Here is a 21,680-nt window from a genome sequence, read left to right as displayed (position 1 = left end):
CCCTTGCTCTTTCATCCCCTCTTGCTGTCACTGTACCCGGAGCTCTGCCCTCTTTCCCGCGTCGAAGCGAAACAACTTTCAGTTTATACTCGTCGCGCGAGGATTCGCATTCTCATCGACCGATACATAAGCGTCGTCGTGTGCGCGGTGAAACGCGTATCCCGCCGCTTTGATGACGGCCCGTTGATCCGCAGACCGCGGCGGCGTAGCAATCGCAATCCGTTAATGAGTTCTTTTCGTTGTGTGTTTGCAGTGTGTCGCGGCATACAGCAGTTCGAGGAGACGCCGCAGTACACCGAGGTGAACCCCAAACAGGACGCCAAGCTGATCTGCCGCGTGCTCGGGAAGAAGGGCCAATGCATCTGGCAGAAGGATCAAAAGGTTCGTGGAGTTTCATCGATACGTACACCTGGTTCCGTCGGACATTTTCGTCGGTCTCGTTTTTGCTCGCGTTTTCACGCCGTCGATCTTTACCAGTTGATTTTGAGTGCATTTTGTTATGGCACCAGTTAGCGAGCGGTCTAAAGGAACTCTTCATAATGTTTCGCGATATTGAATGGTTCAAAGGGAACGGCAATAATGTGTTACAACACTGAATTTACGATGTAGAATGACTTAAAGGAGACGTTAACAACGTTTTACAATGTACAACGACTTCAATAAAACGTCAATAAATTTTATTATGTAGAATGACTTAAATAAGACGAGAATAATATTTTACATTGCAGAATGAGACTTAAAGAAAACGTCAATAATGTTTTATAATTTAGTATGACTTGAAAAAAAATGAATAACATTTTATAATGTTCAATGACTTGAATAAAACGTCAATAACGTTTTACAATGTACAATGACTTAAATAAAACGAGGATAATATTTTACATTGTAGAATGACTTAATGAAAACGTCAATGATGTTTTACAATGCACAATGACTTAAGTAAAACATCGATAATATCTTACAATGCAGAATGACTTAAAGGAAACGTCAACAATATTTTACAACTTAGTATTACTTAATGAAAATGTCAATAAAATGTGTTGCAATACTGAATGATTTAAAGAGAACGATAAAAATGTTTTACATCATAGAACGACTTAAAAAAAGACGTCAATAACGTATAGTGACTTTAAAAAAAGGTCAATAACATTTTATAATGTCCAATGGCTTGAATAAAACGTCAATAATATTTTAGAACGTGAGATTACTTAAAGAAAACATTAATAACGTTTTACAATGTTCGATGACTTAAATAAAACGTCAATAACATTTTACAATGCAGAATGACTTAAAGAAAACGTCAATAATGTTTTACAATGCACAATGACTTAAGTAAAACATCGATAATATTTTACAGTGCGGAATGACTTAAAGGAAACGTCAATAATATTTTACAACTTAGTATTACTTAAAGAAAATGTCAATAAAATGTGTTGCAATACTGAATGATTTAAAGAGAACGACAAAAATGTTTTACATCGTAGAACGACTTAAAGAAAACGTCAATAACGTACAATGACTTAAATAAAACGTCAATAACATTTTACAATGTGGAGTTACTTTAAAAAATCGTCAATAATGTGTTTTAAAATATAAAATTACTTTTTAAAAACGACAATAATGTTTTACGAAAAGTAGAATGACATAAAGAAAAGGTTCTTAATGTTTCACAACACCAATTGACTTAAAAGAACAGCAATATCGAATGATCTAAAGAAAATGTACACATTATTCTACAACACAGAACGATCTAAAGGGCTCACTTCTAATACGTTACAACAGATGTAATCATAAAACTCGGCATACGAAAGTATTCGATCCCAGAACGGACTTGGAACTAAATACGAGTAAATTCTGTCCTTCATTTTAGTCCTCGAAAACGCTTCAATTCTTCTGGACCAAACGCGTGCCCAGGATTACGTTAACCGAAACTAGTCGGAAACGTGTGCGTTAGCTGTAAAACAAATCCGTTTTACAATGTAGGATACCGTGGAGCGGGTAGAAATCGGCGCAGCTCGGCAAACCCGATAACACGTTGCGAAAAAGATTCGTCAGGAAAGAATCCTTGGAGCGTGAACGATGACTCGCGGGACGTTCGTCGTTGGGATTCGGTAGGAAAAAATTAGTAGAAAGTGTTTCCCGAGTAGGGAATGAACTGGAAAGGGTGGCGAGTCGCGGTGTGTGTCGCTGGCCGTCTATCGCGATTCCGACGGGGGTTGATTGTTGCCGGTGCGGTGGAGCAAACCGCCCCCTCGAGCGCAGAGAGTCGGCCGGAGGGAGCCGACAGCCAACTTTTCTCCGTTGGCCGTTGCCAGTAAACTTCGGCTCGAGATAAGTTTCTCGGTACGAAAGTGGACGTAACGCGTCCGCCGACAATAAATACTGGTTCGTCGTCTGCGACGGCGGCGGCCGCGTGCGCCTGGCCGAGCAGTCGAATGGCTCGAACTTAAGTGAAATACCGGCGACGTTCCGTGTCGCGTGTTCCTCGTCGCTTGTCCATTAACTCGAACAACGACGCCGTTGCCGAGGAATACGATCGGGCCCCAATAAAACGAGCAAATAATTCAGCCGGAAGAATAGCGCGCGGGAACGGGCAAAAGTGAATCGGGATTGATGGAAATCCGACTGTGATGGCTGGCGAGAGAGGGCGGCTCGAAGGAAAAGCTGAAATCGATCGACGACAACAATGAACGAACCGAAAAAAAACGAGATAGAGGGCGAACGAGCGAGCGAGCGAGCGAGAGGGAGAGAGAGAGAGAGAGAGAGAGAGAGAAAGAAAGAAAAAATCGCCGAGGGGATAGAGAATGGAAACGGAAATACGCGCGAACGGATCCCGGCGTAGATTATCGGCCGGAGTGGCAGTATATCATGCGCGCGCACGGATATTACCTTTTAAATTAACAAATCCGCGAGATAGGAACACCGGGGCTCGATAAACCGCGCTACGCCCATATTGGCGGTCGTGTAAATCCATTGTGAACGCGGGATCAACGCGGCCGAAGCACCGCCACAAAATTGAAAGTCAAAACGGAAATGTTATTTTCATTATGCCGTGACTCGCGGCGGGCCGTTCCGCACGCTGACGCCGGGAATAAAAGTTCTATGGCGTTTCGCATGGCGACTCGGACGATGCACGATCGCGGAATGGCGAACGCATTAATATGCAAAGGGCTGGCCCCGTCGGAATCGAGCGCTCGGTCTTCGAGAACTCCGAGATCAGATATCGTCGTACCTTTGATATCCTAATCTCTGCGTATGCTAAATGCAAAACTCGGCCACGCACACTGTCTTAACACGTTAAGCGGCGTATCAGTCATCGGTGACCGACGATATGCAATTTAAACAATTATATTCTCCCATATAAACAAATTTTAAATAATTTGGTGACTAAAAAAGTGAGTATTATTAACCCTTAGCGCTCCGAAGGCTCCGCTACGGAAACATTTGTCATTTGTTCCGTAACTCCGAAGGTTCCGCTGCTGAGCCAAATATTTTTAGCATACCTTATCGTCGGCGTTAGCAATTGTTATATGTACTTAAAACGTGCTAAGTCTGTACCATTACGATCAAACCATTTTTTGACCTTTTCTATGGTTAGCAACATTGAGAAAAATAAATATTATGACGAGAATTTAGAGTCGAGTGATACCGAAGACTATTTGATTTTCAAGAGTTAAAAGACATTGTGGATGACAATGTTGGTTATGATTCTGACACTTCGAGTAGTAGTAGCGAAATTATACCATCAAAGAGACGAAGAATGAGAATTATTGAAAGTGAAAGCGAAGATTCGTTACAAGACTTAGATGAATGGCGTGATGTTATGGAAGAATTACATATTCCAGATAGAATACCTTTTAAGTGTATTGCCACAGATCATTGGACCACAAGTTCTTACAAACATTGAACAGACGATACAATATTTTAAATTATTTTTCACGGACGAATTGGTAAATGAAATTATAAAGGAAACCAACAATTACGCAGAAGATGTTCTAAGCTTGAAAGAAATATCTGGTAACTCTATTTGACAAAGTGAATACTGTGACACTTGTCCAAGTAAACCCAGAATGCACATGGGAGATCGTTACCAAAGATATCGCACCATGGTGAATTACAAAACTTAAAATTTATCTTTTATTTACAATAGGAAAATGTATATTTATAAAATAAATAAAATCAAATGCATTCACAAGGACGTGTAATCTTTTCCGCTCAAAATAGGCGCTCCGCTCGAAAAATGTGCCGGAGTTGCTGGTAGGCAGTACTCGAGAAACGTGCGGAGCGCAAAGGGTTAAAACACGGATTGAATGTGTTATCTGAACTGAACAGGTATAAAATGTACAATAATTATGTGTCTGGGAACCATTAAAGTCTAAAATGACAAAGCAAACAAATGACGTCAATAAGTGAGAGCTTATCTCATCGATAAAGGTGTTATTATTGTTATAAATAAGTTTAATGGACCTTAGTTACCGGTCTGAATAGAACGTGATTTTTAAGAATTTTTCCTGAGCGATTTGACGGACTCTTTTCTAAAATTAGTGCCTGGTTTGAAAGTACAATAGACCGTGCGACCCGTGGTAATTTTGCTGCAGCAAACTCCTATCTCTTCATCTACTATGTAGTTCAGGGCTATTCAGTGTTCTGTAAACATGTAATTGTTAAATCGGGGCTGACGCGATGCTGACGTGATCAGGAAACGATCGTTATTGGCAATTTTGTGAAAATTGTAACGTCGATTGACCGACCGCCAGTTAATTTATAGGTCTGGTAATACAGTTCTCGTACGCGATATGTGCATACAGAATAAATATAATGGAGCAACGTTTATGCGGATTAATCTAATTTTCATGCGGATCGCCGATTTGCTAACGGCACCGCGAACCCGCGCAATTAGGTGTTATTAACATTTAAAACACTCTCTGCTGGCGGATCGGGCGGTGCCGATAATGCCCATTGTCTTATCGGTGGCACGGCGCTGTGGAAGGTCAACGTGTACTCGCGAAGTCGAGTCCTAATAAAAGTTTCATTGCATTGTGGAATCCACAATTGCTGCACGTGCGGAGGGCGATGTTCCACTTTGAATCAGTCATGCGGAATCTGTACGTAAAAAAGAAAATCGATCGTTTAAATAATATATTGAAATCGTAGAAAACAGCCGACGAATTGGAGTTCGAAATATATTTTTCAGTATCGTGAAATCTGGGGCAGACGGGGATGAACTTTTTTGTTTTCAATTGCGCGGTTCGCAATCGCCATTTGATCGTGTAAAAATGCAAAAAGAATTCAATTTTTTACGCGGCCAGATTTTCGACTCGAGTTCGCAGAGCCTGTTCCCGCGCTTCGCGCGAACGCCGGCGAGCCCCGATAAAAAAGAAAAGTACAGACGGTAATATCTCCCGGAGAACCATCTCTCACATACATTTCATTAAAAATTGTATCGCACAGCTTCGCCCGTGCGCCGAACAATCCGGTCGGATCCGAACCCTCTATTGTCGCCCGCGCAGCTTCCATTCAAAGTGCAATAAAAGGACGACAAAAAATCGTACATCAAATTTTACGGTGTCGTTGTAAAGAGAGGACTTCAATCTTCGAATCCAAGGTAGTTCGACTCGCGGATGAAATTTCTCGACCACCGTATGCTTTGAAACTGCAAAATGTTCGCGAGAAAACAGCATCTCCCCGGCTCTCAGGCTTGTAAAAGTACATTTTCCTAAATAAGTCGATTTAAGCAGGCGAAGGTGCAGACTTCGCTCTGTAAAATGAGTCCAGGTACACCACTGTCGGAAATTTTTCCTTGCGAAGTTGCAGCAGCTTGAACATCGAGCGATTCTTTAACTCTCGGACCGGAGTTACTGGGTCATTTGGACGCAATGTATTTACATCGTTTTGTAATTACTCATTTTGGCAATTAACCAGTTAGCTGTGTTTGACGAGCATACTCGTCATGGAGAAATGGCAATATTTTGTGACACGGCGAGTATACTCGTCGCGCGTAAGAAGTAGCGACCATTGGCTATTCAAATTGTAATTTTAAGGAAAACAAAAACATATTCTCAAATTTCAAGATGTTCAGAATATTTTGAGGCCAATCCTGCACGAAGTTGTTTACATCGTTATAAAAATAAAATTAGAAAAGAATCACGGTATTGGCGTTCGACATGCAAAATGCCATTATATATCGTTCCTTGCTTTGCTAAATACCACTCTCTCTACAGCAGCAATTTGAATTTTTACCTTTTATAAGTATTCGATTATCCCTGGGTTTTTCGTTTATTATGTATATGGTATATGTTAACGTCAAGTGAATAAGTAAATGTTAGTAATAAAATTGTTAATTTTATCAAATAAAACCGTCTTTTTGATCCAATATTTTAACAGCGACACTTACATTGTGTTTGACGAGTATACTCGTCGTCGCTTGATTCTCGCGGCACATCTAGGTGCGCGCTCTGAAATGGAGGCGCCACAGCTAACTGGTTAAATGAAATATAATAAATAGGTCTACAGGAACTATCTTGAAAACGATGCTTAGAAAAATGGACGAGTACAATTGAGATTGACGATTGGACCGCGGATTCTACGCATTCATGACAGAAATGATTAGGTCGAATACAAAACATTTAAAGAATTTAAAAATACTGCAGTGTTGCTATCACTGTATCAACATCATTAAAAGAAGAAATACATTTTTATCAGATGACGGAACTTTTTATTTTGCATAAAGATCCGCGGTCTAATTGTTATGCATGCTTATTATTAGGCTGCAGATTTTATAGATTTATGACAAAAATGAACAGAACAAATGCAACACAGTAAAAATATTTATACAATTTGAAGATATTGTATTATTGTATTAACGTCTCAACTCAATTAAAATGATTAAGAAACGAAATAAATGCAGTTCCCGTATCTTGAAATCAGTGCAGATCATTTTTATTTTACACAAAGATCCGCGGTCTAATTGTTACACATGCTTATTATTAGGCTGCCGATTTCATGGATTTATGACAAAAATGAACGGAACAAATGCAACACAGTAAAAATATTTATACAATTTAAAGATATTGTATTATTGTATGAACGTCGACTCAGTTAAAATGATTAAGAAACGAAATAAATGCAGTTCCTGTATCTTGAAATCAGTGCAGATCATCTTTATTTCGCATAAAAATCCGCGATCTAATGAGGATGAATATCGTTGACCGTGTTATTATGAAAACGGTCCGTCATCCGAAGGCTAATTTCGATCGTCGGTCCGTCACGCTCCAGCTGCGCTTATCGGACGTTTCCACGAGGTCCGGCAATTCAAAATTCCGTCGGAAATCCCGGTCGCATTTCCATGCCACCGTTTCACGAAGATTATGACGCGCAGCCTGTCCGCAGAAATCGGCGACTGAATGTCACCGACGATTAAAGGCGGCAGCTCGGGCATTCACGGACGACGACGGCCGGTCATATCCGGTTTGAAAAAATGTTTTAATTAAATCACGCGGCCTTTCAGGTCGGCCTACATATTTCCGCGGAACGTCTCAGACCGCCGAAGCGGACCGTCCCGCCTCGTTTCCGCACAATTATTGGCCGGTAGAAGGCGGCGCGCGAAACCGGCAGTTTTTGTTGCCGCGAGGTATTCAATCGGGCGCACGTTTCGCGAACGCGGGTCTGCCGGGAGAGATTGAAAAGAAAATCCGGAGCGTCGCGGTTCAACGACGGATTCCGCGGGTCACGTTCGCGATTCGGACCTCCGCTCCCGGCGCCGAGGACTCCGAGGCTCGCGTCGCTTCCGCGTCACGAATATGCGCGCCACGTTCAACGGATGAGAGCACTGGATGTTCCTGCGATCGTAACGCGAAACGACACGGCTCGCATTTTTCCAGAAATTTCAGCACGAACCGTGATCGAGGCTCGTCCGCGCGCGGATACTGCCGTGTATGTCGTGGATGGGCCGCCCGGGTCGCTGTGAATCGATCACCTTTTGACATCGATGTCGGGAATTTTATTGGAAATGGAATGTTCCGCGGGGCGGAGCAGGCGAAATTTTGGGGGAGTTTAGAATATCGCTTTTTGCTGTTCTCGTATTTCGTTAGGAAATTTAAACTTCCGAAGCTCCAGCAATGCTTCCCCGAACTTCGCGAATGCCTTCACTGGAGACCAGAGTCGGGCAGAGTTTAGTCGACCAACGAATCAAATTTTATTCGAGGAATTTACTCGATATATTGGTTGAATCAAATTTTGCTCGAAGAACTTGTTCGAAATATTTCTCGGATGAAGCGTTGTTTTTAACTACGGATTTACGGCTGTTGATTGTGCGCCACGAACTTCAACAGTTTTCCATGCGACTCTAACTACAGTACCTAATTTTTTCCTAGACGATTGTGACCGAGGGTTGAAAACAGTTATGATATCGGTTTCGATTCTTGAAACAGTTATGAAGAATCGGGTCGCAGCCTGCACGTTAAAATTCCTGCTTACCCTATAAATGTTTATTTCGAACATTAGAACGAACAAAAAATTCGGCAAAATACAGCAAACCAATCCTTTCCGGTTGAAATAGAAAAGAAAAGGATCGGCTCGATCGACCAAACGGTCGTCGAGCTAGAAAATCCCATTTCCCTGAACGGTAGCAACATAGCAAAGACCGGAAATAATGCACTGCTTCTTCTTATCAACGAACGAAACGTCGGATAAAAGGAAGACGGTGTTGCGCGTCTCAGAGATTGGGTGCAACAAAAAGTGAGGCCTTCGCACTCGACTGACACCGACACTCTCCTATTAACATCAAAGGCTATCTGGTGGTCGGTCAATCTTCCCGTAATTAAGCCCGGCGAAGCAACTTCTTCTCGAGCCCGAGGAAACGTGGCCCATCAACGATCGCCCCCCTCCCCCCCTCCCGTAATACACGTAAGTTGTTTCGTCGTGCAACTACACGGGTTGATTCGTGCAGCGTTTGATCGAAGCGCGCGGCCCGGAAGGCGAACGCGAAACAGCAGAAACTCGGCGGCGCTCGGGGGCGTGCGGTGGATTCGAGGAAAGGCGAGAAAGAGGAAAGGAAGAGGAAAGGAACGGGAAGGATAGGAAAGGACAGGAAAGGGAACGAAGAGGAGAAGGAAGTGTCTTGATTGACCAGCGCGGTTGGCCGGCACGCGAACTTTCGGCTTGCAGAAAGACGCGGAACGGTACACAACGGTGTTAAGCTTAACGAACGGTGTAATAGCCCCGGGGCAGACTCTCCGGTGGCCTTTGTGACCGCTCGTGGACCCGGTGACCGCGCCGAGCGTCGTTCCGCCGGCATTACCGCCGCGCACGGTTGACCAAATGCGATTTCATAACTGGGACGCACCGCCTGCCTGCGTGAAACTGCATACACCGCACTAGAAATACCTGGCGGCATCTTTAAAAAGAAACCCCTCGAGCCGCAACCACCGGGACGCATCGAGATTCTTCGCCACGAATCGAGTGGCTGTTGCGCTAGGAGCAACACGAAAGACTGACGAGTAGACGGCGGATCTTTGCGCAAAATAAACATTGTCTGCGCAAATTGAGAGAAGTAGAAGCTAAGCGAAATGCTCATTCATTTTTTCATGATTTTATTAGAGTGAATATAATACAATGGCAGAGTGTTAAATTTCTTTAATTTCTCTGCTATTTTAGATCTAAATATCCGAAGCGTAAAAATTGTTTTCCACATCCCCGGCTATGCAGTACGACACCCTGAAAGTTTCAAGAAAATACGGCGTACGGTTTCCCCGGAATAAATTCCCGAAGATTACCTTATTTTCAGCGAGTTACTCGAGCCACCCCTTAAGGACTCGCTTCAGTTTAATGGACTGTAAGGACCGTTCCATCTCGCATTTTCTTGCAGTTCAGCCTTGCAGTGGCACCTCGGGGTCTCTCATGATTCCAGAAGAATGGTCTATATACTATCGATTTTGCGTCGTCTACGACAACAAATTTACAATAATACTGGAAATACAAAATTTCATCAGTTTCTTCCGATCGCTCTTACCATTTAACCCTTAGCGCTCCGAACGCTCCGCTACGGAGACAATTGTCATTTGTTCCGTAACTCCGAAGGCTCCGCTGCGGAGCCGAATGTTTTTAGCATATGTTATCGTTGGCGTTAGCAATTGTTATCTGTAGTTAAAACGTGCTAAGTCCGTACCATTGCGATTAAACCATTTTTTGACCTTTTCTATGGTTAGCAACATGGAGAAAAATAAATGTTATGATGAGGATTTAGAGCCGAGTGATACCGAAGACGTATTTCATTTTGAAGAGTTAAAAGACATTGTGGAAGACAATGTTGGTTATGATTCTGACACTTCGAGTAGTAGTAGCGAAATTATACCACCAAACGGACGAAGAATGAGAATTATTGAAAGTGAAAGCGAAGATTCGTTACAAGACTTGGATGAATGGCGTGATGTTACGGAAGAATTACATATTCCAGACAGAATACCTTTTAGTGTATTGCCACACATCGTTGGACCACAAGTTCCTACAAACATTGAACAGCCGATACAATATTTTAAATTATTTCTCACGGACGAATTGGTAAATGAAATTATAAAGGAAACCAGCGATTACGCAGAAAATGTTCTAAACTTGAAAGAAATATCTGGTAACTCTATTCGGCAAAGTGAATACTGTGACACTCGTCCAAGTAAACCCAGAATGCACATGGGAGATTGTTACCAAAGATATCGCACCATGGTGAATGACAAAATTTGAAATTTATCTTTTATTTACAATAGGAAAATGTATATTTATAAAATAAATAAAATATCAAATGCATTCACAAGGACGCGTAATCTTCTCCGCTCAAAATAAGACTTCCTTTACCGCAGGCGCTCCGCTCCAAAAATGTGCTCGAGAAACGCGCGGAGCGTTAAGGGTGGAGAAAGCTATTGCTATGACCCGAAGAAATTCGAGAGCATGCTTCGAAGGTCCGTGGACAAACCCAGCGAGTTTGAGATCGAAATGTCCGAGACATCGCCGTGAGAAAATTCCGAAAGATTGGCCTGCGAACGGACCGTTAAACCGTGAGCCCTTAACACGTTCCGTGCCACGTGTACCATAAATGGTACACGTTAAACTTGACCATCAGGCCACGTGTACCATAAATGGTACACGCGGACATATTTATTTAAAGCGCTGAAGACATACATTTTGTGACAAATTTGATTGTATAAAATATATTTCCACCAAAAGGATGAGAGGCATTGTAAAAAATGCTGTATAGAACAAAGCACATAAATTTGTTTAATCGTTATATACACAATAACTATTAATTACAATGTTTGACTTTTTTAAAGCAAGAGCTGCATAAAAACGTTGATTCGGGCAATCACTACTTATCTACTGATGATATAATAAAATATTATGTGATAATGTATCAATCTTTAGTCAAAACATCAAATGGCCTGAACGACAAGTTAGGCAAAAATGGCTTGGCACGAAACGTGTTAAGGGCGATCGATGCCAACAGAAGGAACAATCGGCGCAAGGAACGGGCCGCGACGGGAGACGCTCGCGAACGCGAGGATATCCGACGTCGGACAATAATAGTCCGTCGCCGACAGTCGGTTTCATTATCGTCGTTACCGTTAATCCCGGGGAAAACTTCATTCCGACGCGACGCGCGCGCAACTGCCTCGCAGGCCTCCTCGTCCCCTTTTTCTGCTTCCAATCCCCTTCCACCTCCCCGACGTTTCCTTCCACCATGGCATCCGACTTTCTTTTCTGCGCCGGCTTCCTTCGCGTAGTCTTCTCCCGTGTAATTAAGTTCTTCACGGGCGGGAGGCTCGCCTGTGCACGGATGATGAAAGGATGGCGCAACAATCGGGCCTCGCCGGCTACTACCATCCTCAACGACAAAGACAAGGAGCTCCGCGATTCCGCGGTCTTCACTGTTTGGCTACGCACGCGCGGGGGTGGTAAACACGCCGCGCCTACCACAGTCTCACAAAGAGATCGGATCCGTCGGCTTCGCTGCTGTCTGCTAGACGATAGGGATTCTTGCAGACGGAACATACTGCTCTGTGCGGTCTCTCTACGATTCCATAAAATTCGCCGCAGCGATTTATAGTAAATGCTTTTCTATTAAATTCTGTTAAATTCTATCAAATTCTTTGTCTATTAGTTTTCCTTCAGCTTGTAAACAAAAAGGGAAGAGGAGATACGATTATTCGAAATCTCGTTTTCATAATTGTTGACAATCGGAAACTATAAAAATGAGCCGCGAGGCGCGAATAATCGTATTCCTTGTTTCCAAATTGTCAATTTTTGTTTGTAAACCGAAGTAAAATTGGGGAGAATTTACTGACCCATTTTACTGAAACATGCCACGACAACAAGCTTAAACGTTTCGTAAAACTGCGTTGTTTGATTTAAAACTAGGTTTACAGAGTACTAAAGTCAATTACTTTATTTGTGTTTATAAAAGTAACAATAACATATTCGTTCGGATTTTGAACGCTTTCTGTTGTTTTAGAATATTTGTTTTTATAACATTTTCCGTTTATAACATCTATTCGGTTTATATTCCAAGAAACAAATGTTTGTTCATTAAATTGAATAAATTCTTCATATTCTCGAAAGAGAACGAGAATTTAATTAGACTTTCAAACAAGTTCCAATGAAACATGAGAAGAAAAATAATCATGAGAGAGAGAAATAGAGGAACGTCGTACGACTTCGAAATATTAAATTGCTAATTACAAAAGGAATTATGTATTAAAGCCATTTTATTTACGTTAATAAATACAATTCATCCTGTGCGTTGTTTGCGAGATTGTAGGAAACAATAGGATTATTTCATTCCGAAGTACTTTTGTTCTCGCAATACCGAATAAAATAATTTCGGCCAGCTTTTCAGGTGAAATGATTCATTGTGTCTAAAGTCGAATTTAGACCTCCCGCTCTGGACGTGATCCCGGATGATTCATTCCCAACGAAAAGTGTAAATATTGTTTTCATCTGGATTTCTTTCAAAGTAAACAGTGAACGAAGTAGAGCCGAGCTCTAGTTTTGATGAATCGAATGTGCGTTCATGGATGATTCATTCGTAGTAAAACGACATTGACGTGTCTGAAACGTGTTCAATGAACCGTGGAAGGTTGGCGCGACCGTCGCCGGATATGAATTCAATCGGTATCCAGATTTCATTGACAATGAAAACGTATTCGACCAGCGGAATGGTGTAAACACCCCAGCTTTCATCTTTCACGTTCACCGTGAATTCGTTAACCCATTGACTACGAAAATTGTAAATATACGCAAGTCCTACCTATCAATCTAGCAAGTCTACCGATAAGAACGAAAGACGTAAACATACGCTCTCTACATTCTGTCGCGGGAACTTTTTTGTAAATTCTGGAACTTCTGGAAATTTTGGAATTTTTCTGGAACTTCTGGAACTTTTTTGGAAATTCTGGAACTTCTGAAACTTTTGGAACTTTTCTGGAACTTTTCCGGAACTTCTAAAACTTTTGGAACTTTCTTAGAAATTCTGGAACTTCTGAAACTTTTTTCGAAATTCTGGAACTTTTCTGGAACTTCTGGAAATTTTGGAATTTTTCTGGAACTTCTGGAACATTTTTGGAAATTCTGGAACTTCTGAAACTTTTGGAACTTTTCTGGAACTTGTCCGGAACTTCTAAAACTTTTGGAACTTTTTTAGAAATTCTGGAACTTCTGGAACTTTTTTAGAAATTCTGGAACTTTTCTGGAACTTCTGGAACCTTTTTGGAAATTCTGGAACTTCTGGACCTTTTTCGGAAATTCTGGAACTTCTGAAACTTTTGGAACTTCTCTGGAACTTTTCCGGAACTTCTAAAACTTTTGGAACTTTTTTAGAAATTCTGGAACTTCTGAAACTTTTTTCGAAATTCTGGAACTTTTCTGGAACTTCTGGACCTTTTCCGGAAATTCTGGAACTTCTGAAACTTTTGGAACTTTTCTGGAACTTTTCCGGAACTTCTAAAACTTTTGGAACTTTTTTAGAAATTCTGGAACTTCTGAAACTTTTTTCGAAATTCTGGAACTTTTCTGGAACTTCTGGAACCTTTTTGGAAATTCTGGAACTTCTGGACCTTTTTCGGAAATTCTGGAACTTCTGAAACTTTTGGAACTTTTCTGGAACTTTTCCGGAACTTCTAAAACTTTTGGAACTTTTTTAGAAATTCTGGAACTTCTGAAACTTTTTTCGAAATTCTGGAACTTTTCTGGAACTTCTGGAACCTTTTTGGAAATTCTGGAACTTCTGGACCTTTTTCGGAAATTCTGGAACTTCTGAAACTTTTGGAACTTTTCTGGAACTTGTCCGGAACTTCTAAAACTTTTGGAACTTTTTTAGAAATTCTGGAACTTTTGGAACTTTTTTCGAAATTCTGGAACTTTTCTGGAACTTCTGGAACCTTTTTGGAAATTCTGGAACTTCTGGACCTTTTTTGGAAATTTTGGAACTTCTGGAACTGTTTTGGACATTCTGGAACTTCTGGACCTTTTTTGGAAATTTTGGAACTTCTGGAACTTTTTTGGAACTTCTGGAACTTTTCTGGAACTTCTGGAACCTTTTTGGAAATTCTGGAACTTCTGGACCTTTTTTGGAAATTTTGGAAATTCTGGAACTTCTGGACCTTTTTTGGAAATTTTGGAACTTCTGGAACTTTTTTGGACATTCTGGAACTTTTCTGGAAGTTTTTATAAAGTCTTCAAAATAACAGAATCTTAAGTTCCTGATCTGTGAAATGCCGGATGACTAAAAATAGTAATTTCCTTGATTGTTTTTAAACGCGTCTTTTACATACTGTTGGTAGAGACGCTTAACACATTGACGGCGGGACCCGTACTGTTTGTAGACTGTCACTTGAGCGCGGGTGACGTAATAGCACGTATTTGGTAGACTTGCGGGTTTCGTATAAATGTTTACCGAACGACTAAATTCCCACGAAATTCGCCCGCTACGCGCTTAAACCGTGGCGGAACACACCCGCGGCCAATGTGTTAATAAAAAAAGAACTTAACCCCTCGACTTACGATTGAAGTTCTAATAGCGCGCGTCGTAAACAACAGCAAGGCCAGTCACGCGTTGTGACTTTTCCTGACTGCGCTGGCCGCGCGTAGCCCGAAGGGAGTACCAGGTCTCTCGCACGATGTTGTTTATCTTTGGCCCGATCGACGCACCGCGTTTCTCGAACGATATTGTTGGTCAAGGAACTACTAGCTATAACTTTAGTTCTGATATTATCGTAAATAATATTTGGAATTTGAAATTTTGTACTTTTGTAATAATTATTGTAAATATATTTTTGTAAAATGATGCAACAACCTTAAGATATGACGGCTACGCGGAAAAGTTCTCCGATACCGTATTGTGTTAACCCTTTAGAGTCTATCGGGACATATGTGTCCCATCTATGTATTTTGTACGCCTATTGGGAGAAATGAATCCCGTTTTTCCACAATACACGAGTACAGTAATGTCTCCCTAATTGACATTGTCCACAAAGATGGACAATTTGGGAAGAGGAGATACGATTATTCGAGCCTCGCGGCTCGTTTTTATAGTTATTGACAATCGGTAATTATATAAAACGAGTCGCAAGGCTCGACTAATCGTGTCTCCTCTTCTCAAATTGTCTATTTTAGTGTACAATTTCGGCGACAATTAGGGAGACATTAGTGTATACCGCCTACACACGCATATTTCTTTACATGTCCCAGTCCTTAGCACCTGAAAGAGATAATCTACACTAATAAAATCAACATTTCTTGTTATTAGCATCTACATGTACGTAAAACTTGACTTCAGATATAACCCAAATTAGCGAAAAATAAATTAGACTCCAAAGGGTGAAACGACGAGTACAGTAAATTCCCCCTAATTGATCCTCAGCTTGGAAACAGAAATGGACAATTTGAGAAGAGTAGATACAACTATTAGAGCCTCGAGGCTCGTTTTTATAGCTGTTGGTAATTGTATAGCTAATCGGTAATTATGAGAACGAGGCGCAAGACTCGAATAATCGTACCTCCTCTTCCCAAATCGGCCATTTTTACGTACAAGCTGATGGTCAATTAGGGAGAATTTACTGTATATCGCTTCTTCTTCCCTCAGGTCGATCTGTCACCTGTTCGGCTTCCACGAGGGCAGGAGGCACGCGCGAATTAGTATCCAGCTCGGGCGAAGTGACAAGGGGAGAAAGAGAGAGTGGCGGTTTTTTTTTCTCGGCGCATTGTTGGTCGGGTCAACAGCCGCAATTTTTCTGGCGTTCGCGCCGGCAAATTACACTCTCCGGCGAGTCGGAGAGCCGGGTCACGAGGCAACTACTTGGCCGCGTGGTCTGAAATTCGGTAGGCACGTAACTACCCCTAATCTCGCCGTGTTTTCTGGCGCGCGCTCCATTTACCGTTCGCCTTTTTCCGGACCGCGGCCGTCGTCGCCGTCGCCGTCGTCGTCGTCGTCGTCGCGTCGTTTCCACGGTGGCCCGGAACAAACGGACGCGTTATCGCTCGAAGCACGCGGCCCGCAAGAAAGTCGAGCGGAAAAAGCGCGCGGGAAGGACGCGAGTCGCCTCGCGCGACGGAAGATCCGGCGCGGGTACGATTGTATTACGGCAATTGCCGGGCTAAACGCGCCGTTCGGGCTCGTTTCCGGCCGGCTTTTTGCGGCCGTTCCGCTCCCGACGTCGTCCTCGCGCGCCGTTCACCGACTTCCGACCCGCCATCGACTTCCTTCCGGCGTCGTGGCTTTTCTTTCCTCCTCGCGACGCCCGTCCGGCTCCCTCCGAGCCGCCGCGCCGTCTAAATTGAAGTCGTTACAACGCCTCGAATGAAAAAAAAGAGAACCCGGCGGCCCGCGATGAAAAGCGCGGCCGTTCCGGCGAGCTAAGGTCCGCGCCGAAAAAAGAAAAGACGCGCGCGTCCTCGGGAGAGCGACGGAGACGCTGGACCGCCTCGCCGCGTTCCACGAGTCGCAGACTCCCCCGACGCGGAATCTTTTGACCGAGCCTTCTCCGAGGAACCTTAATGCAATCTCTCTTTGCACGCGCGTTCTCGACGCTTCTCGCCTTCTGTTCGCTAGCAAACGAGCCCGTGCCGCGCCGCACAGCGCCGCGTCATTCTGCGTCGTCCTGCGCGATGTCGGGAAACGAGCGAACAATCGACGCGTAATTCGCCGGCAGCTCGCGCGCGGAAGGGAGAGCGCAGTTTAAGGGAGACAAAAGAAATTTACGGAAAGTCGAATCCCGGGGAAAATGGAAGAATCGTCGGGCTTTGTAGCGACCGGCTCCGCCGCCACCGCGAGTGCCCGCTCGCACGAGAGCGTCTTTTCTTGAATCGAATGAATCCCTTTGACGACGGAACGCTCTCCGCTCAAGGCGCTTCCTCGCTCGGCCCCATTAATTAAGAGGGTACAGACGACTTAATCAACTGCGATAGAAAATATTGTTCGGCGACGGCGAGCAAGAAGAATCGAGCGTTCCGACACTGTCCGCCGGTATTAGGCCACTTAGGTAGCGAAGCTGCCGGGATCCTTGGGACATTTTCCGTCGAGGAACGATCCCGTTTAAACGTTTCGCTCCGGCACGCGCTAATAGCAGACTCACCTCGCACACAGACCGTATAAAACCTGGGCCAGATAGAATACAGATTTCCTGTAATCCGGGCAGGATGAGCCGGGATTACTCGCGGAATTAATATTCAAATTAATGTTCGAAAATCTATAGGAGCAGATACTCGGGGGTCGGTGGGTGGGATCGATGGGGTTGAACCGATTTCGACGGGCCTAACAGCGTCGCGCGGGAGCGCTCGATGAAAAGCTGCAGGATCAATCCGTGGCTGGATGTACAGTAATGCCTCTCTAATTGACGCTCGGATTGTCCACGAAATTGGACAATTTGGGAAGAGGAGAGATACGATTACTTATTACGATTACTTATTACCAATTGTCAACAATTATAAAAACTAGGTGCAGCGCTCGGACAATCGTATCTCCTCTTCACAAATTGTCCATTTTTGTGCACAATCTGAGCGTCAGTTAGGGAGTCATTGCTGTATACTCGCCGCGGGAAGTATGTATGTCGGTAGCATTTCAAGACGGAACAACTTTTTCAAATGAGTGCGAACGAATTTCGGATTGTAAACGGTTCGTATGATCAAACAATTAAACAATTATATTTCTTCAACTTTCGTATCCGTGCCTGTAACGAAAGTTTAAAACATCCCTTTTGTAGATCCTGGTCACTTATATTGTAATATTAGTTTTACATTATCAGAATAAATTAGCTATTTAAATAAATAAACTATTTTACACTATCAAAATCAACTATATATTTTCTTTTATTATAAGCTTTCAAATCTCAGATGAGATTTATTCGCTATACAGTAAAATGAATGTACTTAGTCATAAATCTTGAATAGTAATTTATAGGTTATTTATACATTTATATTACATGTTTTTTAAGAATAATAGGGTTCAACAAGCAAAACACACATGTTGGTTGGTAGAAACAGTTTTAAGCTACTTAATTGCTCACACAATTTGGATCTTTGAGATTCGTAAATTCAACCATATTATTTTAAATAAATAATATTTTAAATCAATATATTATTTTACGTTTTACAGTAATGTCTCCCTAACTGACACTCAGATTGTGCAGCTTGTTTTTATAATTGTTAACAATTCGTAGCTATAAAAATGAACCGCAAGACTCGAATAATCGTATCTCCTCTTCCTAAATTGTCCATTTTCGTGGACAATCTGAGCGTCAATTAAAGAGACATTACTGTATATCTTAATCTGCTTCGCCAGTTATTTAATTTGTTAATTTGTTTATTATTAATTTGTTATCATCCCAAACAATCGCAACGTAAACAAAATTTCTTTCACTTACATTCTCCAGCGAGCTGGTCGGCCTAACGTCTCAGAAAAAGAGATTCAAGTCATTCGGGCCAATTTAAAGGAAGTTATTTCGTTTGAAAAGCTGTCACTATGCTTCTCGCGTCGAGCGTAGCTGCAGCGGCGACGCGATGTGGCGGTCTAATATAGTGGAAAATGGTTATGAAAACGTATTTATACACCCAGGGATATTCTTGAAACAGCCGGGGGAAGGTGGCGCGTATCTCCCGGCGGCGTTTTCCCTAATCCAGATGTCATTAAAGCGGATTACTCCCGGCGAATTAATATGCAAATTCGTGCACGCACCGGTTTTATATAGCCGGGACGAGAGGCGGCCGTGTGCATGCACCACGGTGCACGCTGCAGCCGGCTGGTCCCCGCGTGAAATAAATTCGGCCGTGTGAGTGCACGCGTCTGCGTGTGCCCCGGGTGCATTCGGTGCAGCCACGGAGGACGCGGACGAAGTGTATAGCGGCGGAGCTGGCCGCGACGAGTGGAGACTCTCGAAACGCATTTAGCCCGCGGCCGGGGCGAGCGTCCGAGACCACAATGCCGCGAATACGACGCGGAAAGATTAAATGATAAATCTCCAAAGCAACCAACGGCCACTCGACCGCCACTTATCCGTCCACTTTGTGCCCGGGCCCCCCTTTGTTTGCTCCCCCCGGAGGCATCGTGGAAACCGACCGCCACTCTTATTTTTTCTCTCTTTCTTTCTCTCGCTCTCTCTCTCTCTCTCTCTCTCTCTCTCTCTCTCTTGCCCGCTTTCTATTTTTCGCCTTCCTCCGTCCATCGTCGCAGACTACGAAGCCCCGGTTACCACTCGGATGCAAAGCACGCGCGCGTTTGTCCCGCGCGACCCCGGCCATGTCGGCGAATGCATAATTAATTCGAGTAATTTGCCAAAAACGATCGCGACAAAGCCGATGAAGAGGCCGCAGACCGTCGCCGATCGACCTACTCGACGATACTTCGCGGCCCGGTCATTCCCCAGGTTGCTCTTCCTCGAGGAGCCTGCAACGGAGACACGGGCATGGTCAAAAGAATTCAGAATGATGTGGTTTTCCATGGTCTACGAGGGCCGACCCTCCACTCTTGCCGGTTCTTCGAGTGGACTGTGTTCTGGACCAGCTAATTTGCCAGGTGTAATGATCGGCCTGCCGAGTTTACTCGTTCACGTTTTCTCTTCTTATTAATTAGACCAAACGAACTCTGTCTAAGAGTTGTATGGCGTTACAGCAGTTTATACTTTGTCGCAGGGGTTACTGCGACGGTTTATATAAAATAATCCGAGAGAGTTTTTTTGGTTTTATATAACGAGAACTTTAATATAACTTGTAACAAAAAGGCGATGGGGTACAGTGTGTAAAAGGTAAAGGTAAGCGAGTAACGGATGAGACAGAAATACGAACACGTCGAGAGTCGGAGGAAAATTAGCTAACTAACGTCTCCCGGTCGAGAGGTCCTCGTATTTATTGGGGAGAGCGTATTGAAATCGGTAAGGGAAGGTCCTTGGGAAGGGCGAAGGCCTTTCCCGAAGATTTTCCGACCGAGGTGATCCGGAACCTAAGGTCCGAAGCTGTGTCCCAACGTTTTTATTGTTTTATGGCGGTGTGTACGCCTTGCGTCGGGAAAACCCGAAAAAGGCATCTGCACACCCCGCTTTTGGAGGACGTGGCTTTTTATGTCTGGTCCGCCACAATACGGAAGATCGTACATTCTTTTACAATGTTTATTGTTGCTGCATTGCTGCTGGGGTTACATGATACATGAGACACTATGCTAATTACTTTTGTTTCTTAAATTCGTAGGCTACGTTCTTTTAAGAAACGATACAAATACGAGCAAGTTTTACTATTAGGTTTTCAATGCAGGGACTTCGCAATTATGGTTCAGAAAATTCTACAGTTTTTAAGCCTTTGGTCAGCTTAGTTCTTTGGGATATTATTGGCTTAGGGATATTGCTAAACTATATGGTTGAGATCTTGTAAATTTATGTTACAATTGCGTTTTGAATCCCCGATGATGTTAATACGTGATAGTGAAACAAAACAAACACAATAAAACAAGAAAATAAAATAAAACAGAATAGAATAAAATACAATAAACTAAACTCAAATAAAATACAATGATTTATGCAACGATTTAAAAACTTTGTATGTTTGCTTTACTGTCATGATGAGTATCTGTTGCATAGTAACTATTATATTTTGTATTAAATTATACAGGGTGTCTCAGAAATGTCTCGCAATCCGGAAATGGCAGGTTCCTCGGATCATTTGAAGCAACTTCTTCCTCTACAAAAATTTTCTTCGAGGCACCGTTGACGAGTTATTAACGAAAAACAGTGACCAATAAGAATCGAGTACGGCCGACGCGCGGCGGCCCAGCCAACCAACGCACGAAGCCCAGTTCCACTCATTGGCTCGGTCGCCTCGCACCAGCTGATCTCGCCTCCCATCTTGCACTGTTTTTCATTAATAACTCGTTAACGGTGCCTCGGAGAAAACTGTTGTAAAGGAAAAAGTTGCTTCAAATGACCCGAGAAACCCGTCACTTTCGGATTGCGAGACATTTTTAGGACACCCTGCATATTTTATAAATGCGTTCCATTTAAACAAAATATGATGGAAATCAAACATATCTATAGAATATAATTCCAGCAACTTTCGCACTTTTCAAAGAGATTATAACAGTTACAGTAAATTCTCCCTAATTGACCCGCAGCTTGTACACAGAAACGGGCAATTTAGGAAGAAGAGATACGATTATTCGA

General features: G+C 43.0%; 1 protein-coding gene across 1 annotated transcript in view; it reads left to right on the top strand.

Moving 5' to 3' along the window:
- Positions 1–21,680, top strand: part of LOC117229197 (kin of IRRE-like protein 3) — a 376,701-nt gene that overhangs the window by 268,664 nt on the left and 86,357 nt on the right. Inside the window, exon 2 of the mRNA XM_076523448.1 lies at positions 254–381. Within this exon, the coding sequence (XP_076379563.1) occupies positions 254–381 (128 nt within the window). The remainder of the gene's footprint in view (positions 1–253; positions 382–21,680) is intronic.

This window comes from Megalopta genalis, chromosome 7 (genome assembly GCF_051020955.1).
Source record: "Megalopta genalis isolate 19385.01 chromosome 7, iyMegGena1_principal, whole genome shotgun sequence".
NCBI classification, from domain to species: domain Eukaryota; kingdom Metazoa; phylum Arthropoda; class Insecta; order Hymenoptera; family Halictidae; genus Megalopta; species Megalopta genalis.
This window is presented reverse-complemented; position numbering and strand designations above follow the sequence as displayed.